The sequence below is a fragment of the Herpailurus yagouaroundi genome, unplaced genomic scaffold, assembly GCF_014898765.1.
Source record: "Herpailurus yagouaroundi ecotype Mexico unplaced genomic scaffold, PumYag 182, whole genome shotgun sequence".
In the NCBI taxonomy this organism is placed as follows: Eukaryota; Metazoa; Chordata; class Mammalia; order Carnivora; family Felidae; genus Herpailurus; species Herpailurus yagouaroundi.
Window position 1 is genome coordinate 11455700 of NW_024412413.1, and position 22047 is coordinate 11477746.

At 51.4% G+C, this 22047-nt stretch overlaps 1 protein-coding gene and 1 long non-coding RNA gene across 5 annotated transcripts in view; one reads left to right on the forward strand and one right to left on the reverse strand.

Annotated features, from left to right (window-relative positions):
• The window catches only part of LOC121040411 (uncharacterized), a 110182-nt gene extending 105001 nt beyond the window's left edge, over positions 1 to 5181 (reverse strand). The window contains exon 1 of one of the 2 annotated variants that reach the window (XR_005795270.1): positions 5086 to 5181. This is a non-coding gene — a long non-coding RNA (uncharacterized LOC121040411). The remainder of the gene's footprint in view (positions 1 to 5085) is intronic. The other variant, XR_005795271.1, reaches the window with a different exon arrangement.
• A 52-nt stretch (positions 5182 to 5233) lies between these two features.
• Positions 5234 to 19614, forward strand: EIF3D (eukaryotic translation initiation factor 3 subunit D). 3 transcript variants are annotated; one of them, XM_040490916.1, is made up of 15 exons: positions 5234 to 5360; positions 7887 to 8019; positions 8321 to 8366; positions 9498 to 9634; positions 10147 to 10232; positions 10776 to 10848; positions 11988 to 12100; positions 12695 to 12827; positions 13869 to 14016; positions 14793 to 14923; positions 15623 to 15708; positions 15790 to 15919; positions 18486 to 18628; positions 18810 to 19093; positions 19457 to 19614. In XM_040490916.1, the coding sequence occupies exons 2-15, from the start codon at positions 7897 to 7899 to the stop codon at positions 19471 to 19473; spliced, it is 1650 nt and encodes a 549-aa protein (XP_040346850.1). In that variant the 5' UTR covers positions 5234 to 5360; positions 7887 to 7896; the 3' UTR covers positions 19474 to 19614. The 3 variants fall into 3 exon arrangements, with proteins under 3 accessions (XP_040346850.1, XP_040346852.1, XP_040346851.1); XM_040490918.1 differs by having other exon boundaries at positions 19460 to 19614; XM_040490917.1 differs by lacking the exon at positions 5234 to 5360 and adding an exon at positions 7489 to 7706.
• The last annotated feature ends 2433 nt before the right edge of the window (positions 19615 to 22047 follow it).

Genomic DNA, 22047 nt, shown 5'->3' on the forward strand with positions numbered 1-22047 from the left:
GAAGGCTGTAGCAGATGAATGACTAAGAGGGTCCCTTGACGCCCCAGCACACAAGAATGGGTCCTTCCTCCTCGGAAGGTCACATAAGGGAACAGAAAGGGCCTGTTCTCTCTTCCAGAAAGCTGTTCCCCTGCCTCTCCCCTGCCTGCTCCCTCTCATCCTCCAGTCTCTGCTCAAATGTCACCTCCCCAGAGGGGCCTCCCTGAACTCCCGCCTTGTAAGTGCTGCACCCCAGATCATTCTCTAACACAGATCCCTGGTGCGGCGTCTTCACCTACTTGTCACTTCTCCGTACACCTGCCCAGCGTCTACCTTCCCCTGCTTAAAAGGTACCCTCCTTGAAAGCAACACCCTCGGTCACTTTGCTCCCTGCCGCATCCTCCACACCTGGCCTATACAAGGCACGTGGAGGGTGCTCCACAGATGTCTGTTGAATGAGTAAATAAAATCCCAGCTTTGTCTCCCACTCGCTGTGTGACCTGTGTTAGTGACTTAACCTCTCTGAGCTTCTTCATTCCTACCAACGGCAAATTTCGTGTTAAAAGACCATAGTCGTGAGTCATGAATATACATTTCATCTTCAAATGAAATTACGGACCTTGTCACTTATAAACTGCGGTGCTAATGTTAGCCATTGTTAGTAATAATGAAAAATTAGTCACTCAATTGCCCAAAGACAGTGTCTGTTTCTCTTCAAAGTGTGAAGACGCTGTGAAATCTTTTGAGAAGTGGGCATCTGCCCCCAAACCTGCATTTTTCCGGCAAGAATGTTAAGGTTTTTATTTTACAGCCTCTAAAAGCAGTATCCAGAGGCCGTGAATACAATAAACATTTCCTGGGCACACTCTGTGTACCTGGCACTGCGCTGAGCCATGAGGCCTCCTCAGAAATAACGCGACCCCACGTGAGAGGAACGCGGGGTCTGGAGTACCAGAGGTGCGGGACACTGGTAACAGACCAGACATGTCGTAAGCGCAGCCACGGAGGGTTCCACCAAGTGCTGCAGACACGTAAGGGGAAGGACCCGTCTGCAGAGGTCCTTCGTGCCCCCAACCTTTTCCAAGCACCAACTATGTGGTAATTCGAGGTGCTGGGATACGACAGTGAACGAGACGTGTAAGATCCCACCTGTCATGAGGCTTACATTCTGAAGGAGACAGTAAGTAAGCAAACAAACGGCAACAAAAACCCAAACAACTAGATAAACGAGGCAAATGTTAGTCATCCAGCAAAACACCAAAGCAGAATCAAAGGAAGCAGGAGCCAGGCGGCCTCCTGAGTTCGAAACCCCAGTTTCACTACGCACTGTGGAGCCTAGAGCATTCCTCGATATCTTGATTTCTACAACAGGAAGGACAGTAGGCTTGACCTCACACGGCTGTGGTGAGAATTCAGTGAGTCAATGCAAATACTTGGAATAGTGCCAGGCGCGGGGCCACCGAGCAAGTCAATGAGGACAGGGTGAGGCAACACAGAGGGGCGATCAGGAAATGTCTGTCTGATGAAGACACAAGGGCATTAAGATCCAGGGGAGATGCATTCCAAGCCCCAGAGAACCGCAGGTAAAAAGGTCTCCAGGCAGCAATGAACCTGGGTATGACGCACAAACAGAATGCTGCCAATGAGAAGACGCATTAGAAGCTTGCAGCCCACAGAACAGAGTGTGGGATTTTCTCCTCGGGCTAGAGCTGGGGAGGGGGAGGCCAGGCATGCTCCGACTTCATGTAAAGGAGGGTCATTCCAGCTGCGTGGGGACAGCGGGGTGGAGAGAAAGAGAGGCAGCAAGGGTGTCCGTTGAAAGAAGGAACGAAGGCAAGATCCGCCACCCAAGGCCAGAGACCCACTGTGCAGAATGAGGCAGGACTCTCCAAACCCTCCTCCATCTGGGGACATGTTGAGCCCAAAGTATGGGAAAGACGATTAAACTCTGACACAAGGAAGAGACTGCAGTAGGTGGCCTGTGAACCCAAGTGAAAGAAAGAAAGGGGAAGAAAGAAAAGACATGAAATGAAGCAATTGAGCAAAAATACATCTCCTTGGGGTGCCTGGATTGCTCAGTGACTTAAGCATCCCACTCTTGATTTTGGCTCAGGTCATGATCTCATGGGTTGCAGGTTCGAATCCCGCATCAGGCTCTGCACTGACAGTGTGGAGCCTGCTTGTGAGCCTCAATCTCTCTCTCTCTCTCTCTCTCTCTCTCTCTCTCTCTCTCTCTGCCCCTCCCTTGCTTGTGCCCTCTCTAAATAAATAAACTTAAAAGAATACATCTCCCTTTACATTTAAAAATGTTTTCATGTTATTTTTGAGAGAGAGAGAGAGAGAGAGAGAGAGAGAGAGAATGAGCAGGGGAGGGGCAGAGAGAGAGGGAGACACAGAATCTAAAGCAGGCTCCAGGCTCTGAGTTGTCAGCACAGAGCCTCATGCGGGGCTCGAATTCACAAACCGTGAGATCATGACCTGAGCCAAAGTCGGACACTTAACCAACTGAGCCACCCAGGTGCCCCACTCTTTACGTTTTAGAACATATTACAATTAATATTGATCTTCCCTACACTGACACTGAGTACTTACTTATGTGCCCAGGATAATCTACTGAATTTATTTTTTCATTCAATTCTCATAAAACCCCTGTCCATTCATTCAACAATTCAACCAATATGTCTTACTGGCACTGCTCTAGGTAAGACAGACAAAACCTCTACTCTTACGGAGCTTATACACTAGAGGCAGAGACAGAACCCAAACAAGGAAACAAAAAAATACTTCAGAGCATGATAAGAACTACAAGGAAGCAGAGTAAGAGGGGGAGGAGGGAGGAGGGAGGAGAAGCCTCTTTAGGAATGGTGGTCAGAGAAGATCTCCTTGAAGAGAGAAGTCTGAACGGAGACACGAATGATGAGCCAGCCACAGGCAAATCTGGGAAAGACTGTTCCAGGCGGAAGGCACAGAAAATGCAGAGGCCCTGCTGCGATAGATAAGAGGTGGATGTACTTAAGGCACAGAAAGATCATGGTACCCATAGCCGAGTCAGTATAGACGACAGGATGTAAAGTTGGAAGGTAACCAGGGACCAGACAGGCCACAGGAAGCCATTCATGTTTCAACCCTAAGCACATATGGGAAGGGGTGCCTGGGTGGCTCAGTTGGTTGAGCGTCCGACTTCGGTTCAGGTCATGATCTCACAGTTCGTGGGTTTGAGCCCCACATCGGGCTCTGGGCTGACAGCTCGGAGCCTGGAGCCTGCTTCAGATTCTGTGTCTCCCTCTCTCTCTGCCCCTGCCCTGCTCATTCTCTCTCTCTCTCCCTCAAAAATAAATAAACATTAAAATTTAAAAAAAAAAAACAAAACAAACAAACATGGGAAGCTGCTAGAAGACAGTAGATTGCTCTGGGCACCATGTGGAAAAGGAGCCCAGAGGAGCAGGAAGTGGACGCTGGGAGTCTGAGCATGAGCCTGGATACATTGGAGCAAAGTGATAGCACTCATGGTGGATTTTGAAAACAGAATCAAGAGGACTTGGTAAAGGACCAAGTGTGGGAATGTGGTGGGAAACGGAAAAGGAATTACCAATGAGGACTACAAGGTTTCGGCTGAACACCATTACCTGGGTGCCATCAATAAAAATTAGGAAAACTTGGGGCGCCTGGGTGGCGCAGTCGCTTAAGCATCCGACTTCAGCCAGGTCACGATCTCGCGGTCCGGGAGTTCGAGCCCCGCGTCGGGCTCTGGGCTGATGGCTCAGAGCCTGGAGCCTGTTTCCGATTTGTGTCTCCCTCTCTCTCTGCCCCTCCCCCGTTCATGCTCTGTCTCTCTCTGTCCCAAAAAAATGAATAAACGTTAAAAAAAAAAAATTAGGAAAACTGGAACAGGAGCAGATTGGGAGAAAAGTTATAGAAACAAACAAGGCTATTAATAGTTTTTTACTATTCTGAGAGAGAGAGCATGCGTGCACATGAGAGAGAAAAGGGGCAGAGACGGAGATGGAAAGAATCACAAGTAGGCTCCCCGCTGTCAGCGAGGAGCCCGACTGGGGGCTCGATCCCACCAACCGTTGAGATCGTGACCTGAGCAAAAAAACTAGAGTGGGACGCTTAACCAACTGAGCCACCCACGTGCCCCAACAGCTGTTAGTATTTTCAGTTCACAGATGCGTAAGGAGCTTCAGAGAGAGATCGAATAGCCTGTCCCCAAGTTCACGTAAGTGGAATTACTGTTCTCATATGAATGTATTTTTACTCTCATTGCACCCAATATAATTTTATTACCTCTAACTTACAGATGAGGAAACTGAGCCCAGAGATGAGAAGCCTACACAGCTTGCAGGTAGCAGAGCCAAGCAGATACCAGATCTAACAATAGATACGTTTTCCGACAGAAGAGACACGCTGGGAGGAATCCCAGACCAGGTAGAAAAGGATGTGAGGTTTGAATAAAAGCAACGTCCTCGGATCCTCTTTCAATGCTTTGAAATCCCCCAATAAGATTTCAGGACAAACTCCGGAGACCCGATAGTCATTGAAAGGACAGCACGGTTGCCCTTCGTAGCAAAGCGGTCGCCACTTCAGAATCACAATCGCTAAGCTGATTCCCGGCCTCCAGCTTAGACATAGTTAAATAACCCGTCCGTGGAGGTGAGACTCGCAGTCTCCATCCTACACTTCGGCGCCCCAGAAATCTTTGCCCTACAAAATTTGAGAACCGTGGAGTGTGGCTGGAATCCTGGCGGCCGCCCTCTACACTAGCAATATAACCTTCCCCTCTGGGCATGTTACCGAGACTAAAAGCCGGGGGGCGGGGGTGGTACAGGGGGCGGGGGTAGGGGATGGTAACTTTAACCTCTGCCCTGACTCTTGACCTGCCCCCAGCTGTGAGACTCGAGCCACACGACTAGCTAGAGAAGACCGGAGCCCCGGTCACGGTGCGATACAGAGGGGCCGAAGCGTCCGCGAAACACGGGGGGGACACAGAAGGGCGGTCACCGCTGCCCGCCCCCAACCTCCACTGCCGGGCAGCCACGTTTCAATAATTTGGAACGCCCTCTCGGGGCCTCGCCGGAGGCGCCCGTGACGTAATTGTAAACACACCTCCGGAGTCTCGGCTCCTCAGAGACCCATCGGGCCACCTAGCAGAGAGTTGTGACGAACTTCCGGGTCTGCCGTCGCTTTACGACTCGTGCGTTCCGCCCTTGAGTCCGGAGGAAGCAAGAACGCAGTTTACGACAGCGTCGATTGTGTTTACGGCGCCGGCCTCTGCGCGCGCATCTTCTCTCCTTTTCCCTCTGTTCCTCCGAGGGCTGCTGGGTGTGTGGTCTTCGGCCTGGACCATCTCTCGCCATCGGGGCCGCCCGAGGCCTTTACAGGTGAGTGGAGTGTCCCTTAAGGTTCTCCGTATCTCTGGAGCCGGTTTGGGCTGGGCGCAGCCTTCGGGGGCCTTCCGGAAGAGGCCTCTCGTACGTCTCCGGCCACTTCTGCTCAGCTGGGCGGGGCACGAATCCGCCTTTCGGGGACCCCAGGCCCGACACACTTAGGGATGCGGGGCACGGCCTTATGGGTAAGGTTCTCTGACCTTGGGCTCCGCTTTGCGGCCACGGGCTGAGCGACTTTGATAATACCACTTAACCCCTTTGGGTCTCAGGGTCTTTTCAAAGCGATCAGAGGCTCTCTGAGCTGCCGTGGAAGGAGGTACTGACTGTACCAAGCTGAGCAGTGTTCGATCCTGCTCTGAGGAGTCCGCAGTCCGAAGGTTTTCTTTCCTTTTCTGTGAAATGGAAGGCTGTGGTGGAGCAGGTGTGATCTCTGATTTGAAACTCTCCCCCCAGGGACTGATGGCATATGATCTGTGGTGGCCACGGTAATCTGCACAATACCGTGCCCTGCCAGCCATGGGCCCCTTCTGACTGCCCTGTGGTGGCCTCCCCACCCTGTCCTTGTAGCCAGTACAGCTGTCACTTCGATATAACAGAGTGGCTCTTTCTGCTTCTGGTTCTGTTCTGCTCGCTCTTATTTTGAATGGGTTGAAGCCAGGGGACTTCCCCTGGAGAAATGTATGCCAAGCCTTGGGTCTGTTTCCTTCTTGAGCTGTGAGAGAGGACTCGATTTGTTAAACGTTTTTAAACATCATTACTGGGTTACTAGGTATAGTCTAAATCCCCATTTTTTTCAGGGTGTCTGGGTGGCTCAGTTGGTTAAACATCGAACTTCCGCTCAGGTCATGATCTCACACCCCATGAGTTCGAGCCCCGCATTGGGCTCTGTGCTGACAGCTCAGAGCCTGGAGCCTGCTTCAGATTCTGTCTCTCTCTCTCTCTCTCTCTCTCTCTCTCTCTCTCTCTCTGCGCTCCTGCCCCACTCATGCTCTGTCTCTCTCAAAAATAAAACATTGTAAAAAGTAACACCCCATGTTCTCTCAGCCTGCTGCCCAGCTATAACGTAATGGTAAGAATGTTGGACTTGGTGCAGACAACCCTGGAAATCAAGTCTGTTTTTGAAACAATGGACGGATCGACAGCTGAGCTGCAAATTTTTAATTTAGCATAGTGTCTGACATTGTAGGAGCTCCATAAATACGTATTTTAGTGTGAATTGTCTTGAAACTGCCACGCCTGCCCTCAGTCCCCTTTCTGTAGTGTAGCTTAAGCGTAGAGTTGAAGGACGAAGGTCCCTGTTGCTGTCACCCAGGTGTCACTTCTGGAGGAAGCCTGAATCTCTCTCCCTGTCATGGGACACTGAGAACTTACTAAGGTCACTGTGCCTGTGTGCTTTGATGGCTGCCTCCAGAAATACTCGTGTAGTGAATTTTCCTCTGGGAGCTCACCTGAGGATCATGATGGATGATGAGGTTTTTGATAGAAACCGTCAGGCAGAGATGTGCTCTGTAGCCCCTGGCTTTTTCTCTCTCGAGAGGAGCTGTAGCCTCACACAGAATGTGAATTCCAGCCATACTGCTTTGGTTCAGATTTTTTCGTCAACTAGCATTGCAAATTTGAACAACTTCTTAACTTCTCTGTGCCTCAATTTTCTTACCTGAAGAGTGGGGATGATACTAGCCGCTACGCCAGGATCATTGGGAGGATTTACTGAATTGGTGCAGAGTAAACACTAAGAACAGTACCTGGTACTCGTAATATTACAAACATGTGATGATTGGCCACTTCTACGACCTAAGGTTCATGGTAACGTCAGCTTTCTGACAGGCTCTGTCCACTTGCTCTGCGTGAGGGTTTGCATTGATGGCAGAAAATTGGGAGAACGAGAAAGAAAAGTTGAATAGTGGGATATACTTACGGACTCTTTCCCGGCACTGTGTGTAAATGTATTTTTGCAAGTCTAAGTAGTAATGGTGTGGCATTTTACAGCGAAGGCATTTTCATATGCGTAACTATTAAGTCTTTGACCCTGGTCTTGTGCTATGAATTAGACAAGGGTCTCACTCACTTTACAGATGAAAAGACTGAGGCTTAGGGATGCTAGGGATTGTTTGCCTTGGTGAAGGTGTTTCTGGAAACTAGATCGTGGTTATTACGCTTGAGAAAAGGTTACTACATTCCATCAAATCTGAGACCCCGCTGCGTTTAAGAAGCACCACTGTCGTATGTAGACTAAGAAAAACTGCCGATTAAGGTGAGACAGTCCATCAAGCGGAAGATGCAGCCTTGTTTCAAAGATATTATAGTGGAAAAAGTGGGTGTCACAAGCAGCACAATACGGTAAATGAGTCTTCGTATTTGTCCTCTGAGTTTTAAGTACTCACAGTATTATCTGTGACTTCCATTTTGTGTGTCGCTTTTCTGATTTTATCATTCTGTCTTAGCTTACCTCGAATGGAAGGCTTTTTGTGCTTGGAGGCATTTCTTCACAAAGCTCCTCACATTGTTTGTATCTTTAAGATTCTAGAAGATGGCAAAGTTCATGACACCTGTGATCCAGGACAACCCCTCGGGTTGGGGTCCCTGTGCGGTTCCTGAGCAGTTTCGGGATATGCCCTACCAGCCGTTTAGCAAAGGAGATCGACTAGGAAAGGTACTTGGCCCGTCAGTGACAGTGACTCTTTCGAGCCGTGACCGCTGTCGTCTGTTAGATCGTTTCGATTTTATTCTCTCAAAAGAATTTAACTCCTGTGCTCCTCACGGAGACGCTGGCTGGGAACAGCTATAATGTCTGGGTCCTTCCAGTAGTCACGGGAGAGCTGGGCACTTGGCAGAGGCATCGTGAGCCAGTCCTTACACTTTCCCAGACTGCGTCTTCGTGTACGGGGGCTTCTGGGTCAGCAGAAACTTGCCTGATTGACCTGCGTGCTCTGTCTTCTCTTGTTGCCTCACAGGTTGCAGACTGGACAGGTGCCACATATCAAGATAAGAGGTACACGAGTAAGTGTTCAACTGACCGCCCAGATCAAGGCCTTGGGAGGATTGTTACTTTTTCCAGTGACCTCCATCCAAAAACATTCCAGGATGTTTTGCTAACGATAACACATAGTTTTTAGGGGCAGGAGCTGAACTGTAGACAATAACCACATACATTTTTTTGAAACGGTCCCAAAACTAAAGACTGGTCATTAAGGAGGTTTAACCTGTTACAGTGGGATTTTTTTCCTTCCGCTTTTAGGGAGGCATAAACCCTTTCACAGATCTGTTGAACTCCTTCCCATTTGGTACCCTAGTGCCTGGGATTTACCGAACCTGTGAAGCCAATCGGTGGACTCCAGGTCTACAAGCCCTGATTTTAAGATCTTGATACAGTAGATGGGTTGGTGGTGTTGGTGTTGTCGTCTCGTTTTTTCCTGTGCCAGTTGAGATTGTTGGAAGTGGCTTAGTTGGAGTGAGTACCCAGTTAGGATGATCTGAGGCTAGGGTCAACAGTAAAGTATATCATAACCCATTAGACCTGTCTGCTTGGGGTACCAGATGATGTAAGTGGTTGCATATTTGCATAACGCATACCCCATATTTGCCCTTTCTGGAGTAGTAAACCTTAATTCCGGTCCTCATAGATTAAGGCAGGGTGTGAAATGGGCTTATCTTAAAGAATTCAGACTCTGTCGTGACTTAGAAATTTCTTTAGATCAGAGCTTTTCAAACTGGAATGTGCACAAGAATCACCTGGGGACCTTCTGAAAACATTGATTCTGACGTAGTGGGGCTGGGCGGAGTCCATCAACATGCACTTCCGTTAAGGGTCCTGAGAGCACACTCGAAATAGCAGGGCTTTAGGGGCGCCTGGGTGGCCCAGTCTGTTAAGCATCCGACTTCAGCTCCGGTTATGATCTCACGGTGTGTGAGTTCAAGCCCCACGTCGGGCTCAGTGCTGACAGCTCAGAGCCTGCTTCGGATTCTGTGTCTCCCTCTCTCTCTGCCCCTTTCCCAGTTGTGCTCTGTCTCTCAAAAATAACTAAAAACATTTAAAAAAAAAAGTTTTAAAAGAACTAGCAGGGCTTTAGAAGAGCAGGCGTGCAGAGTCTGTAGGTAGTATCTGTTACACGTCGTCCCCTTTGCCTGCAGATAAGTACTCCTCTCAGTTCGGTGGTGGAAGTCAGTATGCTTATTTCCACGAGGAGGATGAAACCAGTTTCCAGCTGGTGGACACAGCACGCACACAGAAAACCGCCTACCAGCGGAATCGGATGCGATTTGCACAGGTAGGCCAAGAGCCGGCAATCTGACCGTCTTGGGGCCATTACCCGTGGCTGCCACCTGCTAAAAGTGCTTCCTTGCACATAGTGACGGGAGGAAAGTGTGTTCTCCTAGGTCTTCCAGTGACTCCCAAGTAGCTGACCGGTGACACGTTGCGCTAAAGTAAACGTGGGCTGGGTCCAGAGATGGTCTAAATAGTTTAGCTTTCTGCTGACCAGTGGCCAGGACCTCATGCCTCTGTGCTGAGAGTGGGGTGTTTGTGCCAGGTAAAAAGATGCCTGATGCCTCATTTAATTGCTGTGTGCAGGCTTTATTAAGTAGATGGTCCGGTCGGGCTGCATCTTCCTATGTATAAAGAGGCAAACTACAACTCTAACAAGGGCCCATAAACCTACTTCAATAAAAAATGTCGTGTGAACGTCTAAGCCAATTCCAAGTACAGACCTCCCCCTGGGCACTCCCTGCTGTTGGTCAGATCCCCAAGGTTTTAGCGTGGCTGTTTTTTCTTGATTCCCAGCGGAACCTCCGCAGAGACAAAGATCGACGGAACATGTTGCAGTTCAACCTGCAGACCCTGCCTAAGAGCGCCAAGCAGAAGGAGAGGTGAGGTTTCCCACATCCTCCTGGATTGAGTTGTTCTTCCGGGACCGACCGTGCTCTGAAATCACTAGGCCAACGGTGGTCTTCCCCGTCACTGCCAAACAAGCAAAAATTCCTTCCTGAAGGCCGTTAAGCCACTGGTGTAGCCTGTCCTCATTTTCCAAGGGCCAGTTCTTGGCAGATAGCATGGCGGGAAGGTCCCTGGCAGTGGCCGTGTGCACTGGCCAGAAGCGAGGGTAGGTAAGATGAGCTCCGGGGCTCAGCTGGGCCCTGTGAGCTGTGCGGTGCAGCGGCCACACCCAGGCTGGTGCTGCCATTGGACCGTCCATAGGGCGAGTAAAACCCAGCTGGTGGGTGCTGGGGGGCAGTATGCCTCCTATAACACTCTTAAGGTCTCCTCTTTTTCACGAAGTCCCTGTTTTCTTAGTTCAGAGAAGTCACTAATGATGCTGAGGTTCAGCCGAAGAGAATGGCAGCTTTTCTGCCTTTTGAAAAGCCAGTGACTCAAAGATCTGCACCAAAAGCACAGTCTTCTTGTCTTTCTAGAGAACGCATACGACTGCAGAAAAAATTTCAGAAACAGTTCGGAGTGAGGCAAAAATGGGACCAGAAGTCACAGGTAGTGTATCCACACCAGAGTTCTGTCTAGAAATTCAGTTTCGCGTATGTGTTTGGTTTTGTAACTGCTTTATTGAAACATAATTCACATATCACACCATCCACTCATTGAAAGTGTACAAGTCAGTGGCTCTTGGTATATTCACACATATTCGCCAGTTTCAGAATGTTTGAATCATTGTGAAAACAACACATACCCTTCGGCAGCCAGCCCCAGTTCTCCCCAGCCCTTGGCTGCCACCGGTCTTTTCTGTCTCTGGATGTGCCTCTTCTGGACATTTCACATAAATAGAATCCTACGACATGTGGTCTTTTGTGTAGCTCCTTTCACAGTTCATCCCTGTTGTGGCATGTGTTGGCACATTGCTAAATTGGTTGTGTGGACACACTGCGTTTTTGTGGCTGGTTTTTGGGTTGTTGTTGTTTTTTTTTTTTTTAACGTTATTTATTTTTGGGAGAGAGAAGGAGACACAACTTGAAGCAGGCTCCAGGCTCTGAACTGTCAGCACAGAGCCCGATGCTGGGCTCGGACCCACAAAAGGCAAGATCATGACTTGAACTAAAGTCGGAAGCTTAACCGACTGAGCCACCCAGGTGCCCCCACACTGCGTTTTGTGTACACATTCACCAGTACATGGCCGTCTGGGTGGTTTCCACCTGTTGCTATTATGAAAAACGCTGCCATGAACGTTCGCGTACAAATGCTCGGGCGGACACTGTGATAAATGAAGAACACGTGAGGGCAAGTGAGGAGCTCCAGATTGCAGCGGTTAGATTTTGCCGGATGTGATGTTTCTATGTCAAGGGTAAATAGCTGACATCCAGAGAGAAATAAAAGAAGCTGCCACAGCTTCTTTAGGAAGAACCCATACACACGGAAAACACGTACGTTCCCTGGGCACCGGCATTACGTGGGAGTCAAGTTCCCGGGTTGTTTTTGACCCCTTGACTCCCTCGTTCCCCTTCGAGATTGTAAACTCCGAATTCGGGGTCAGGGATTCTGGCTGCTACAGCACCCAGCACGTGGTAAACGTTCTGGACACGTTTATTGGCTAAAAGCCCTTCACGCTGCTAAGTTGCCTTTTGCTTCTGCCTCGCACTGGCTGTAACTCTCTTCCCTCCCCTGGTTTTGCACTGCAGAAACCCCGAGACTCTTCAGTGGAAGTCCGTAGTGACTGGGAGGTGAAAGAGGAAATGGACTTTCCTCAGTTAATGAAGATGCGCTACTTGGAAGTGTCAGAGCCTCAGGACATGTAAGTGGCGTCTTTTGCTACCTTCCGCCATGCACTTGTGTGGACCAGCTGGCAGTGAATGTTTTCTCAAGCCTTAGTGTTTCCAAAAAGGATTGGCAGGCGCTTAAATACATTGTATAAGATTAACAGACACTTTTTTATTTTTTTTTTTAAGTTTATTTTATTTTGAGAGAGAGACAGCACAAGCAGGGAAAGGGCAGAGAGAGAGAGAGAGAGAGAGAGAGAGAGGGAAACCCAAGCAGGCTCCACACTGCCAGCGCAGAGCCTGATGCGAGGCTCGAACTCATGAACGGTGAGATCATGACCTGAGCCGAAATCGAGAGTCAGATGCCAGGCGCCCAACAGATACAATTTTTAAAACTCAGGGCCAAGAGGGGACCAGCAGAGAGTTCGCTGACGTTAAACTTGAGATTTCTTTCCGCTTCCTGACCTCATGAGCAAAAGAGAGCTCTTTCCGCAGGATGAGAAAGACCACAGGTCGTCCACAGGAAAGCTTTTCCTGATGTTTCAAAGAGCTGCTTACCTGAAGCAGATTCAGACAAACAGCTGATCTCCTTCCCATTTGCTTTGCGTGTCTTCCCCGCCTCCCCTCAGTGAGTGCTGTGGGGCCCTGGAATACTACGACAAGGCCTTTGACCGCATCACCACGAGGAGTGAGAAGCCGCTGCGGAGCATCAAGCGCATCTTCCACACCGTCACCACCACGGACGACCCGGTCATCCGAAAGGTGGGCGCCCCCTTCGGCCGCTCGCCACCCCCCTGTGTGGGGAGTGCCGCCGGCCTCTACAGCTGAGGCCTCAGGAGGAACAGAGCCCGCGGGGACCTACGTGAATCATCTGAGCCTTGGAAAGCCCTTTATTTTATTTTATTTTATTATTATTTTTTTTTTAACGCTTATTTATTTTTGAGACAGAGACAGCATGAACGAGGGAGGGTCAGAGAGACAGGGAGACACAGAATCTGAATCAGGCTCCAGGCTTTGAGCTGTCAGCACAGAGCCCGACGTGGGGCTCGAACCCACGAACCGTGAGATCATGACCTGAGCCGAAATCAGACGCTTAACCGACTGAGCCACCCAGGCACCCCCAGTTTCCATGTTTTTAGTTCTGCTTTTATGTATTTATTTATTTATTTAATGTTTATTTATTTTTGAGAGAGACAGAGACAGGATGCGAGTGGGTTAGGGGCAGAGAGAGGGAGACACAGAATCTGAAACAGGCTCCAGGCTCTGAACTGTCAGCACAGAGCCTGACGTGGGGCTCGAACTCACGGACCGCGAAATCATGACCTGAGCCCAAGTCGGCCGCTTAACCGACTGAGCCACCCAGGCGCCCCTCGGAAAGCCCTTTAGATGCGACGCTGCTGAATCAGACAGGATTAGGTGGAAATACGGGCCTCTTGCTGGTTAGCCCCTGATGCTGGTAATAGAGCAGAGCCGGGCCCACTTCCCAGCCCTGCCGCGCATCCCGGCACCACCCCCTCGCATCTCCTACCTCTGAAGTGGGTCGGAGGCGCTTACCACATGCCACCAGGGTGAGGGGTGTCAGGTGCCATCCCGGAACGTCTTGGGCGCTCGGAGAGCCGCGGGGTCCCTCGTACCCTAGGGTGGGGACCGCCAGCAGGCAGACCTGCCGCACGCACGCTCCTCACACAGCTAGAGGGCGCGCGCGCACGGGAGGGTGTGAGGGCCCCTTGCAAACGAGTCCTCCGTGGGAATGGGCAGTGAGACTGGAGTGTCTTCACATCTTGCTCTCTGCCCTCTTTGCAGCTGGCAAAAACTCAGGGGAACGTGTTTGCCACCGATGCCATTCTGGCTACGCTGATGAGCTGCACCCGCTCTGTGTACTCCTGGGACATCGTTGTGCAGAGAGTCGGGTCCAAGCTCTTCTTCGACAAGAGGGACAACTCTGACTTTGGTAAGAAGCCTGTCTGGGAGCGACGCGATGGGGTTGGGTGTTCTGAGGGCTCAGAGCAAGTCCCTGGTCCTGGAGCGGGGCTGGGAGGTGGCCTGTCTCCCCACGGGCAGTGACAGCTGTGGCCAAAGCCCTCCCAGCCCCCTGAGAGGCCTGGCAGAGGGAAGGACGGTCCCTGCTGTCCCAGCTCGAGGTGCCAGCTTCCTGAGTCCTCCCGGGACCCCAGCGCTGTGCTGGCAAGCGTTACCCGTTTGAATGGCACTTTCCTGACTTCCAGCTCTCCGTAGCACCTTTAACAGTACCTTCACGTTTTTTTTAATGCTTTTTCTTCTTCACGTCGGTGTGTTTATACAGGGAAAAATACATTTGCCTGTATTTCACACGACACGGACGTGTGCACGCACGCCATGGGGGGAAACCAGGTCGCTGAGAACTAACGGCAGTGAGACAGAATGATACAATTACATTCTACGCCTGAGCCTTGGGGCCCTCTCTTTGTTAAAAAGCTAACAAAATCAGACAGGCTCTTGAAGAATCCAAACAGATTGAAATGGGGTAGCCTTCTTACAGCTTGCTTGACTGTGACATCAGAGGGGATCTAAAGTTACCCGGCAGCACTCCCCACTCCCTCCCCAGCCTGCCCACGCTTGACGGAGCCATGTGAGTAGGTGGCGGGTCTTGGAAGGACAGGCCTGCGTCGCTGGCCCCTCCCTGCAGTGCCAGGCACACCACAGGCGACCCGGTTTCACGGGTGCGTGACCACGCTGCCGCTTTTGCAGACCTCCTGACGGTGAGTGAGACCGCCAACGAGCCCCCACAAGATGAAGGCAACTCCTTCAACTCACCCCGCAACTTGGCCATGGAAGCGACCTACATCAACCACAACTTCTCCCAGCAGTGCTTGAGAATGGTGAGGCGGTGAGAGCGTCTGGGCATCGGCTTCTGTTTCGTCAGCTACCGTTTACTGAACGTCTACTTTGTGGTAGGCTCCGGGGTTGTGGGACCAAGCAGGACAGACAGGGTCCCCGCCTGTCACAGAGGAGCTCCAGGCTGGGGCTTTGAGGTCAGGCTGCCTGACCGAACCTTAGATCCAGTGCTTAAGAGCTTTGGGGTGTAGGGTAGGTTTCTTGTCTGGAAAGTCAGGATACTAATAATACTTACCTTCCACAGATAGGCCGTATAGATACCTTCAGTGTCAGACAGATAACGCTGATCTATACAAATACGGCGTTTAGGTGTTGAGGATGTAGCGGTACACAAAGTTCCTGCCCTTAGGAGGCTATGTTATCGTGGAGGAAGAAAGACTGTAAACCTAGGTTGTGACAAACGGTGACGTGTGCTGTGGGGCAAAATGAAACAGGAGGGGCATGGCTGCTAATTAAATGAGATACTCGAAGCTCGCCGGCACCACGTATAAGCATTCGAGATCCATCGGGGTTCATGCTTAAAGTCAGGAGGGGTAAATAGCCACCCGCCACGCAGGGAGCCCACAGCCCCCTCGAGGGCCCCGGGGAGCCGGCCAGGGCTGTAACTAAGCAGAGTGCAGGGTCTGGCCGATGGGCTCGGAAGCAAGTACTTGCTGTCTAGTGACGCCTTTGTCTGTTTACAGGGAAAGGAGAGATACAACTTCCCCAACCCAAACCCATTCGTGGAGGACGACATGGACAAGAATGAAGTTGCCTCCGTCGCATACCGGTATGTCAACCCACCTGCGTGGGGTGGCTTCTCTGAAACGCGGGGTCTCCAGTGACCAGATAAGCTCCTTGTTCGTTGCAGTTACCGCAGGTGGAAGCTTGGGGACGATATCGACCTTATTGTCCGTTGTGAGCATGATGGTGTCATGACCGGAGCCAACGGGGAAGTGTCCTTCATCAACATCAAGACCCTCAACGAGTGGGATTCCCGGGTAAGGCGTGCTTCGTCACCCTGTCTGTAGTTCCTGCGAGCGTGTTGTCCCCGGCTGGTGTTTGCGAACCTCGGTTTCGTTTCCCCGTGCGTTACTTACAGAGCTTCCAAGATTTTTTTTGTCTTCAGTTTTTCTCCACCGAGTTCCTCATTGAGAAAGAGAACGTGTGTGTGTGTGTGTGTGTAGAACATGGTTATGGTTGAAGAACTTTTCTGCTTACTTTGCACATGGGAGCCAGTGGGAACTACCTTCTTACAGGTCTCTCTGCTTCTCTATTCCACGCTGACCTCCCGTTGGCGTCTGCTCCCTGCAGGCGTCTGGTTTTGACCTCTCATCTGGGCTGGCGGGTTTCCTCTAAGCCTGGGAGCTCTTTGAGCTGTTCTTTCATTTACTGCAGCCACTACCTTCTTCAACCTTCTGATTCCTTTTTCCAACTCCTTCACTTACTGAACTCAGAGAGTGTTAGGTTAGCTAAGATTTGGCTCTTTGGGAGGCATCTTGAAAGAAATGTGCTTCCTTCATTTTTCCACTCTCTACTTCCCTCTCGTGCTGGTGCCCCGTGAGTTTTGGGCTGCTTCCCTTTCTGAAGTTGCCCAGGCTTCTGTGCCTGAACTGGCAGTGGGTGGCAGTGCTCCTGGGTGCTGCTACAGAACAAAGGGTCCTCAGAGGGAAGGACAGCTCGGGCTAAGCCAGTGTTGAACAAGGGTCTAATGAGATGGAGCCTGTGGGCCATTTCCTTCTGACTTCGTTAGAGCCACAGGATTAACATTAACTGCTGCTGATTCCCACTCCCCGGGTGTTCCTTAGCCTCCGTCACCTGACAGAAGAGCACTCCAGAAGCGTTTCTGCAGACCTAACTCTGAGGCCAGTGACCTCTTCTCCGACTGTCCTCCAGGCCTCCCTGTAGCGTTCAGCATCGCTGTAGCCGTATGGCCTTGCCCTCTGTGCTGTTCCCTCACTCTAGTCCCGTACATTTCTTGGTTTCCTTCACTTGTTTTGACACCAGTGGAGCCTTCTTTCAGGGTCAGTTCCCGACGCGGCTGTTTTTGCCATAACGACTTCCTCATACAGCCTTGTATTAGTTTCCATTTGCTCCATAACAGATGACAGCAACCTAGAGGCTTAAAGTGAATCTGAAGGTTCTGGAAGAAACTTCCAAGCTCATTCTGGTTGGCAGAGTTCGGAGTTCTTGCAGTTGTGGGACTGGGGTCCCCGTTCTCTTGCCACCGTCAGCTGGGGCCTCTCGGCTCCTAGAGGTCACCACACCCCGTGCCCTGGGGGTCATCCACATCCCGCGCCACAGGTCCCCTCCGTCTTCCAGGCAGAAACAGCACGGCAGGTTCTTCCGGTCTTCGACTTCTCTGTGTCTGGCTTATGCCCAGATTTAAGAGATTCGGGGTTAGGTGAGGCCCACCCATAGTCTCCTTAAGGGACCTTAATTACGCGTGCAGAATCCCTGACGTAGAAGGGAGCGTAAGCACGGAGCAGGGTTTCCTCATCCATACAGCCTCCACCCGCACTCGTGTAGGCGCCATAGGGGGCCACCGTAGAACTCGGCCTACCCCAGGCCTCAGCCTTGAACTCTGAACAGTGATTCCTCACATCTCTGCCTCGGCTGTGTACCAGCTTTGGGTCTCTCCTCCTCCCTTAGGCTCAGCCTCGAATGGTCCCCGCCGCGTCCTCCTCCCCCACACAGACTCTTCGGTCACCCTAGTTTCCGACGCTGTTGATTATGCCTGTTACTGTGCATTGACCTGTCTCCTAACTGACCCTCGTGCCCTCCATCCCACCCCACCCAGTTGATCTCTGCCATTAATTCCGTCGAGCGGCACAGATTTGTGGAGAGGCCCTTCAAATGCCAGAGCAAACTCACAAGGGTAATTTTGAAAAACACATCTGTCCAAATACTGCTCCTGAATGGTTTTGGTCTAACTACTTGAACTCTAGTAGTTGTGTTTTTTTTTCGCCTGTGGTTGCCATGAACCAAGACAGGCTGAGCACGTTGTGCCACGCGAACTTCCAGCAGTCACTTCCCTCTGGGTCTCGAGTTCCCACATCTCAGAAAGAGGTGGCTGGGGAAGATGGTCCCTCCTTCGTGGGCACATGTATATCCACAAGGCCAGACCGACCTCCTCCCCCTCTGCAGCCTCCGCCCCCACCCGGGGCTGACCCGGCCTGTCTTTCCCCCTGTGCCTCTCTGGTCATGCCTCGCCCAGCCTCTGTCACTGGCCTCCCCTTGGTCAGCTAGCCCGTTCCCCCCCACGAAGCCCTCCCTTACCACACAACGCACGGTGAACCCTTGTCCCCGCCATTCATCTGGCACTCGGTCGGCTTGTGCGTGCGTTGTGTCCTTGTCTAGACAAGCTCTGTGGAGAGAGGAGTTGCCGTCTGCCGGGTGGCACGTCTCTGCCTTTACGGTGATGACAGTCCTACCTGTGATTTATGTGCAGACTCCCCCACTTGCAAGTCAAGCCCCCCGGGGAGTCCCTTCTCGGCCGGAGGAGGTTCCGGGCCTTGGGCGGTAGGAGCCCACCCTCGTTCTTATGCCCGGGCTCTCCTCCTGCAGCACTGTAACGGCGTAGACTGGCGTCAGAAGCTGGACTCCCAGCGAGGGGCTGTCATTGCCACCGAGCTAAAGAACAACAGCTACAAGTTGGCCCGATGGACCTGCTGCGCCTTACTGGCCGGGTCGGAGTATCTCAAGCTTGGGTGAGACTCCCGTCTGGGGGCCGTGAAGTCTTCTGCCGAGAGGAGGGGTGCGCGGAGAGACCCGTGCTTGCCTTTCCCCCTCCCTTGGGAAGAACCTGCATGTGGCCCCAGGCATTGCCGTCTCTCAGTGCGGCCCCGCCCCCACGGCACTAACACCCCTTCCCCCCCCCCACCCCGCTAGTTACGTGTCCCGGTACCACGTGAAAGACTCCTCACGCCACGTCATCTTGGGCACCCAGCAGTTCAAGCCCAATGAGTTTGCCAGCCAGATCAACCTGAGCGTCGAGAACGCCTGGGGCATCCTGCGCTGTGTCATCGACATCTGCATGAAGCTGGAGGAGGGCAAGTACCTCATCCTGAAGGACCCCAACAAGCAGGTCATCCGCGTCTACAGCCTGCCCGACGGCACGTTCAGCTCTGATGAGGACGAGGAGGAAGAGGAGGAGGAGGAGGAGGAGGAGGAAGGTGTGTGGCAGGCCTCGTTCTGAAGCCTGGAGTGAGCTGTAGGCTGGCTAGGGCCCGAGCCTCGTGGCCACCAATCTCTCTCTGTAGCCTTGATGTAAAACTTGCTGACGGTTCCGAGACCGGACTTTGGGGCAGCCTCCAGTCTGGCACCGGGAGCTGCTTTCAGGAGCCTTTAGATCCCAGGGGTCTGGGGAGGAGAGATGGGCTCTGGGCTAGTCACGTGGGCCCAGAGCCGCCTCTCCCTGCTTCACCAGAAACGCGTTGGCCCCACGAGGAACCGAAAGGCTTCGGAGTGGAGGTGGTGACAATCCTAAGCAGCTCACCATACGGCACGGCTCATTTCTCTAACCTTTTTGTGTCTTTCAGAGGAAGAAACTTAAACCAGACGGTGACGCGGAGCTGGAATTTGTCCCACTGAGCCTAGAAGGGCATCCAAGGCCTAGCAGGATGCTTGTTTGCTTGCTTGCTCTCTGGAGTTGAACAGGGAGAATAAAGTGTAACTGTTCAGTCTCTTACCTTCATCACGTGCTGACATTGTGACCGGCAGCCCTTCCCCCCCCCCATAGCCTTTGGAAGAGGGAGGTGAGATACAGCAGTTTTCTACCTGGAGTTCATAATCACGGCTCCTTCATTTGTTCTTGAGAGTTATTCACGTCACACCGCTGTTAAAGGGTGAGCGCCCTAGGTATTTTCATTCCCGGACCCCCCTGACAACAAACCGTTGCTGGGGAGTGTCATCAGTTGTGAGGGCCTCCTGGAGGTCCCCATAGGAGGTCCATTTCCACAGACGTGGGTGCCTGCTGGCTGTGCACCAGACCCGTCTCTTGCCCCTGGGAGACATAACTCCCTAGTGAAAGGTAAAGCAGGGCACGGTCTTGGAAGGTCGAGGTGGGTGTGCTGCTTTTTTAGAAGACTGCCCCACAAGACTCTGATGGATGTTCCAGTGGGTGATGCTCAATGGTTTGTAAGTTATTTTGAAGTTTGGTTCGGGCAGGTGACAGTCTCAAGCCGGCACCCTCAAAACAATGTGTCATAAATCTGCCACAGGTGCTTAGGGTATGCAGACTTTTTTTTTTTTTTAATGTCTATTTTGACAGCAAGAGCATGCGAGCTGGGGAGGGACAGAGAATCCCAAGCAGGTTCTGCCCTGTCAGTGCAGAGCCCGACACAGGGCTCAGTCCCACGGACAATGACCTGAGCTGAAATGACGAGTCAGGAGTCAGACGCTTAGCCAACTGAGCCACCCGGGCATCCCTGTAAAGTTTTTATAAATGAATAGTGTTCTGGACACTAGGAAGTAATTACCTTGCCGGGTATACTAAGCTTTCTATAAATACATCATCTGAGCCTGAGCCCAAATGTAATGCTGGTCGAAGTGACATCAGTGTACTGATGAGGAAACAGGCTCAGCTTTTGAGTAACTTTCCTGAAGTTACCATTTAACCAAAGTAATTGAGCCTCAAAAGGCAATGAAACGTTTATTCCTGTTCACGCTAGCTAGTGCATGAAACATGCTTCCCGGGGAGTCTGTGAAATAGATTGTTAAAAGTGGTGTGACAAGCGCCATGGGCCTTCAGACCTGGGCCTGGTACTCCCCCAAACTGCCTCTTGCAGCCCCATGATGCGGTCCAGCGGGATTCACTGGGGGAGGGGGGCAGGTGGAAGTTAGTTCCAGCCCTGGTCTCTGAAACCTTGACACCGGCTTCCACACGCTTCATTTATTTTCTCTATCCCCTACCTCTGTCCATCCCGCTTGGGGCCATCAAGCTGCACTGCGTCAGTCCTGACTCCAAAACCTTCCACTGCTGCCTGTAATTCAGGGTCAGCCTACTCTCAAGGCCCTGCCCTGCTTTATCAGGCCAGATTTCCCACCACTCCCCAAATAAGACCAGTAACTATTTCAGGTACTTCGTTACTTGCCAGCACATATTCTCAAGTCTTCACAACCAGTAAGAAGCAGACCTTCCTACCTTAGTTTTGGTTAGGTACTTGGCATAGCCCATCTGGTTTTGGTGTTTAGTCCACAAATGCTTACTGATGGCTCCCTGCTTGCCAGATACTGGAGAAAGCACTGAGGTCACCAGAGTGAATAAGATCATTTCTGCTCTATGGAACTTTTCTCTGATGTGGATACAACCTATAAATAGATGAGTGGCATTCCTTAGTGGGTACGTTGTTCTGAGAGATCAAGGGAGACTTTAGCTCTAGAGGACCCAGGGTCAATTTTTAACTAGAGGCTCCAGGCATGCGAAGCTAGACCGCAGAGTTCTTTCCACACTAGGCATGGCTGCCCTAACCAGGAGCACTATTGACCCCGTCTCACCGAACTGCTTAACGCCCCCTCGAAGGTTTCTGTATTCTCAAAACTGCCTATGTTCTGCCCTGTAAATCTAATGCAGGATCCACATTCCACCTCAGCAAAGCCAACCTCCATCGGCCAGTTCACCCGAAAAGCGGTTCTCCATCATCGGCCATCCGCGTTGCGTGCTTCAGCCACACCCAGTTGCAGTGAATTAGCAGTGGATTTGCGTCTATACTGGCCTATCACAGGCCCCTTTGTTTACAACATTACCAAGAACACAACACATGACTCATGAATTAGAAACTTTTTGGAAAGAGCTCATAATTTGGAGTAAAAGGGGAGGGGTGAATTCCAGGTTCCACCGAACTGGGTGGTCTCAAGCAAATCGCTCCTAAACTTCCATTTTGGCCAGTGGCTACACAATGTAGGAAACAGAATCGCCTGCTTCTCCGGGTCGGTGGGGCAGTCAGCCAATCACGGATGTTACTTTGCAAACAACAGGCTAAATCCCTGTAGCAAACACCTGTTAATTTCTTTTTTCTGTCCTGACTTCACTAACCTGGCTTCCAGACTCCCCAAACTGGGTAGCCAACAAGTCTTTGGCGACGTTAATAGCAGAGTGTAAGAACTGGGTTTATCTCCAAAAGTCACC

What these genes read in the sequence shown, in the direction of transcription:
- EIF3D (XM_040490916.1), top strand. Translation starts at nt 7,897, where the DNA reads ATGGCAAAGTTCATGACACCTGTGATCCAGGACAACCCCTCGGGTTGG. An exon ending in TCAAGATAAGAGGTACACGA is followed by an intron (nt 8,367 to 9,497) that starts GTAAGTGTTCAA and finishes CTTTGCCTGCAG; the next exon opens with ATAAGTACTCCTCTCAGTTC. An exon ending in TCAACGAGTGGGATTCCCGG is followed by an intron (nt 15,920 to 18,485) that starts GTAAGGCGTGCT and finishes CTCCTCCTGCAG; the next exon opens with CACTGTAACGGCGTAGACTG.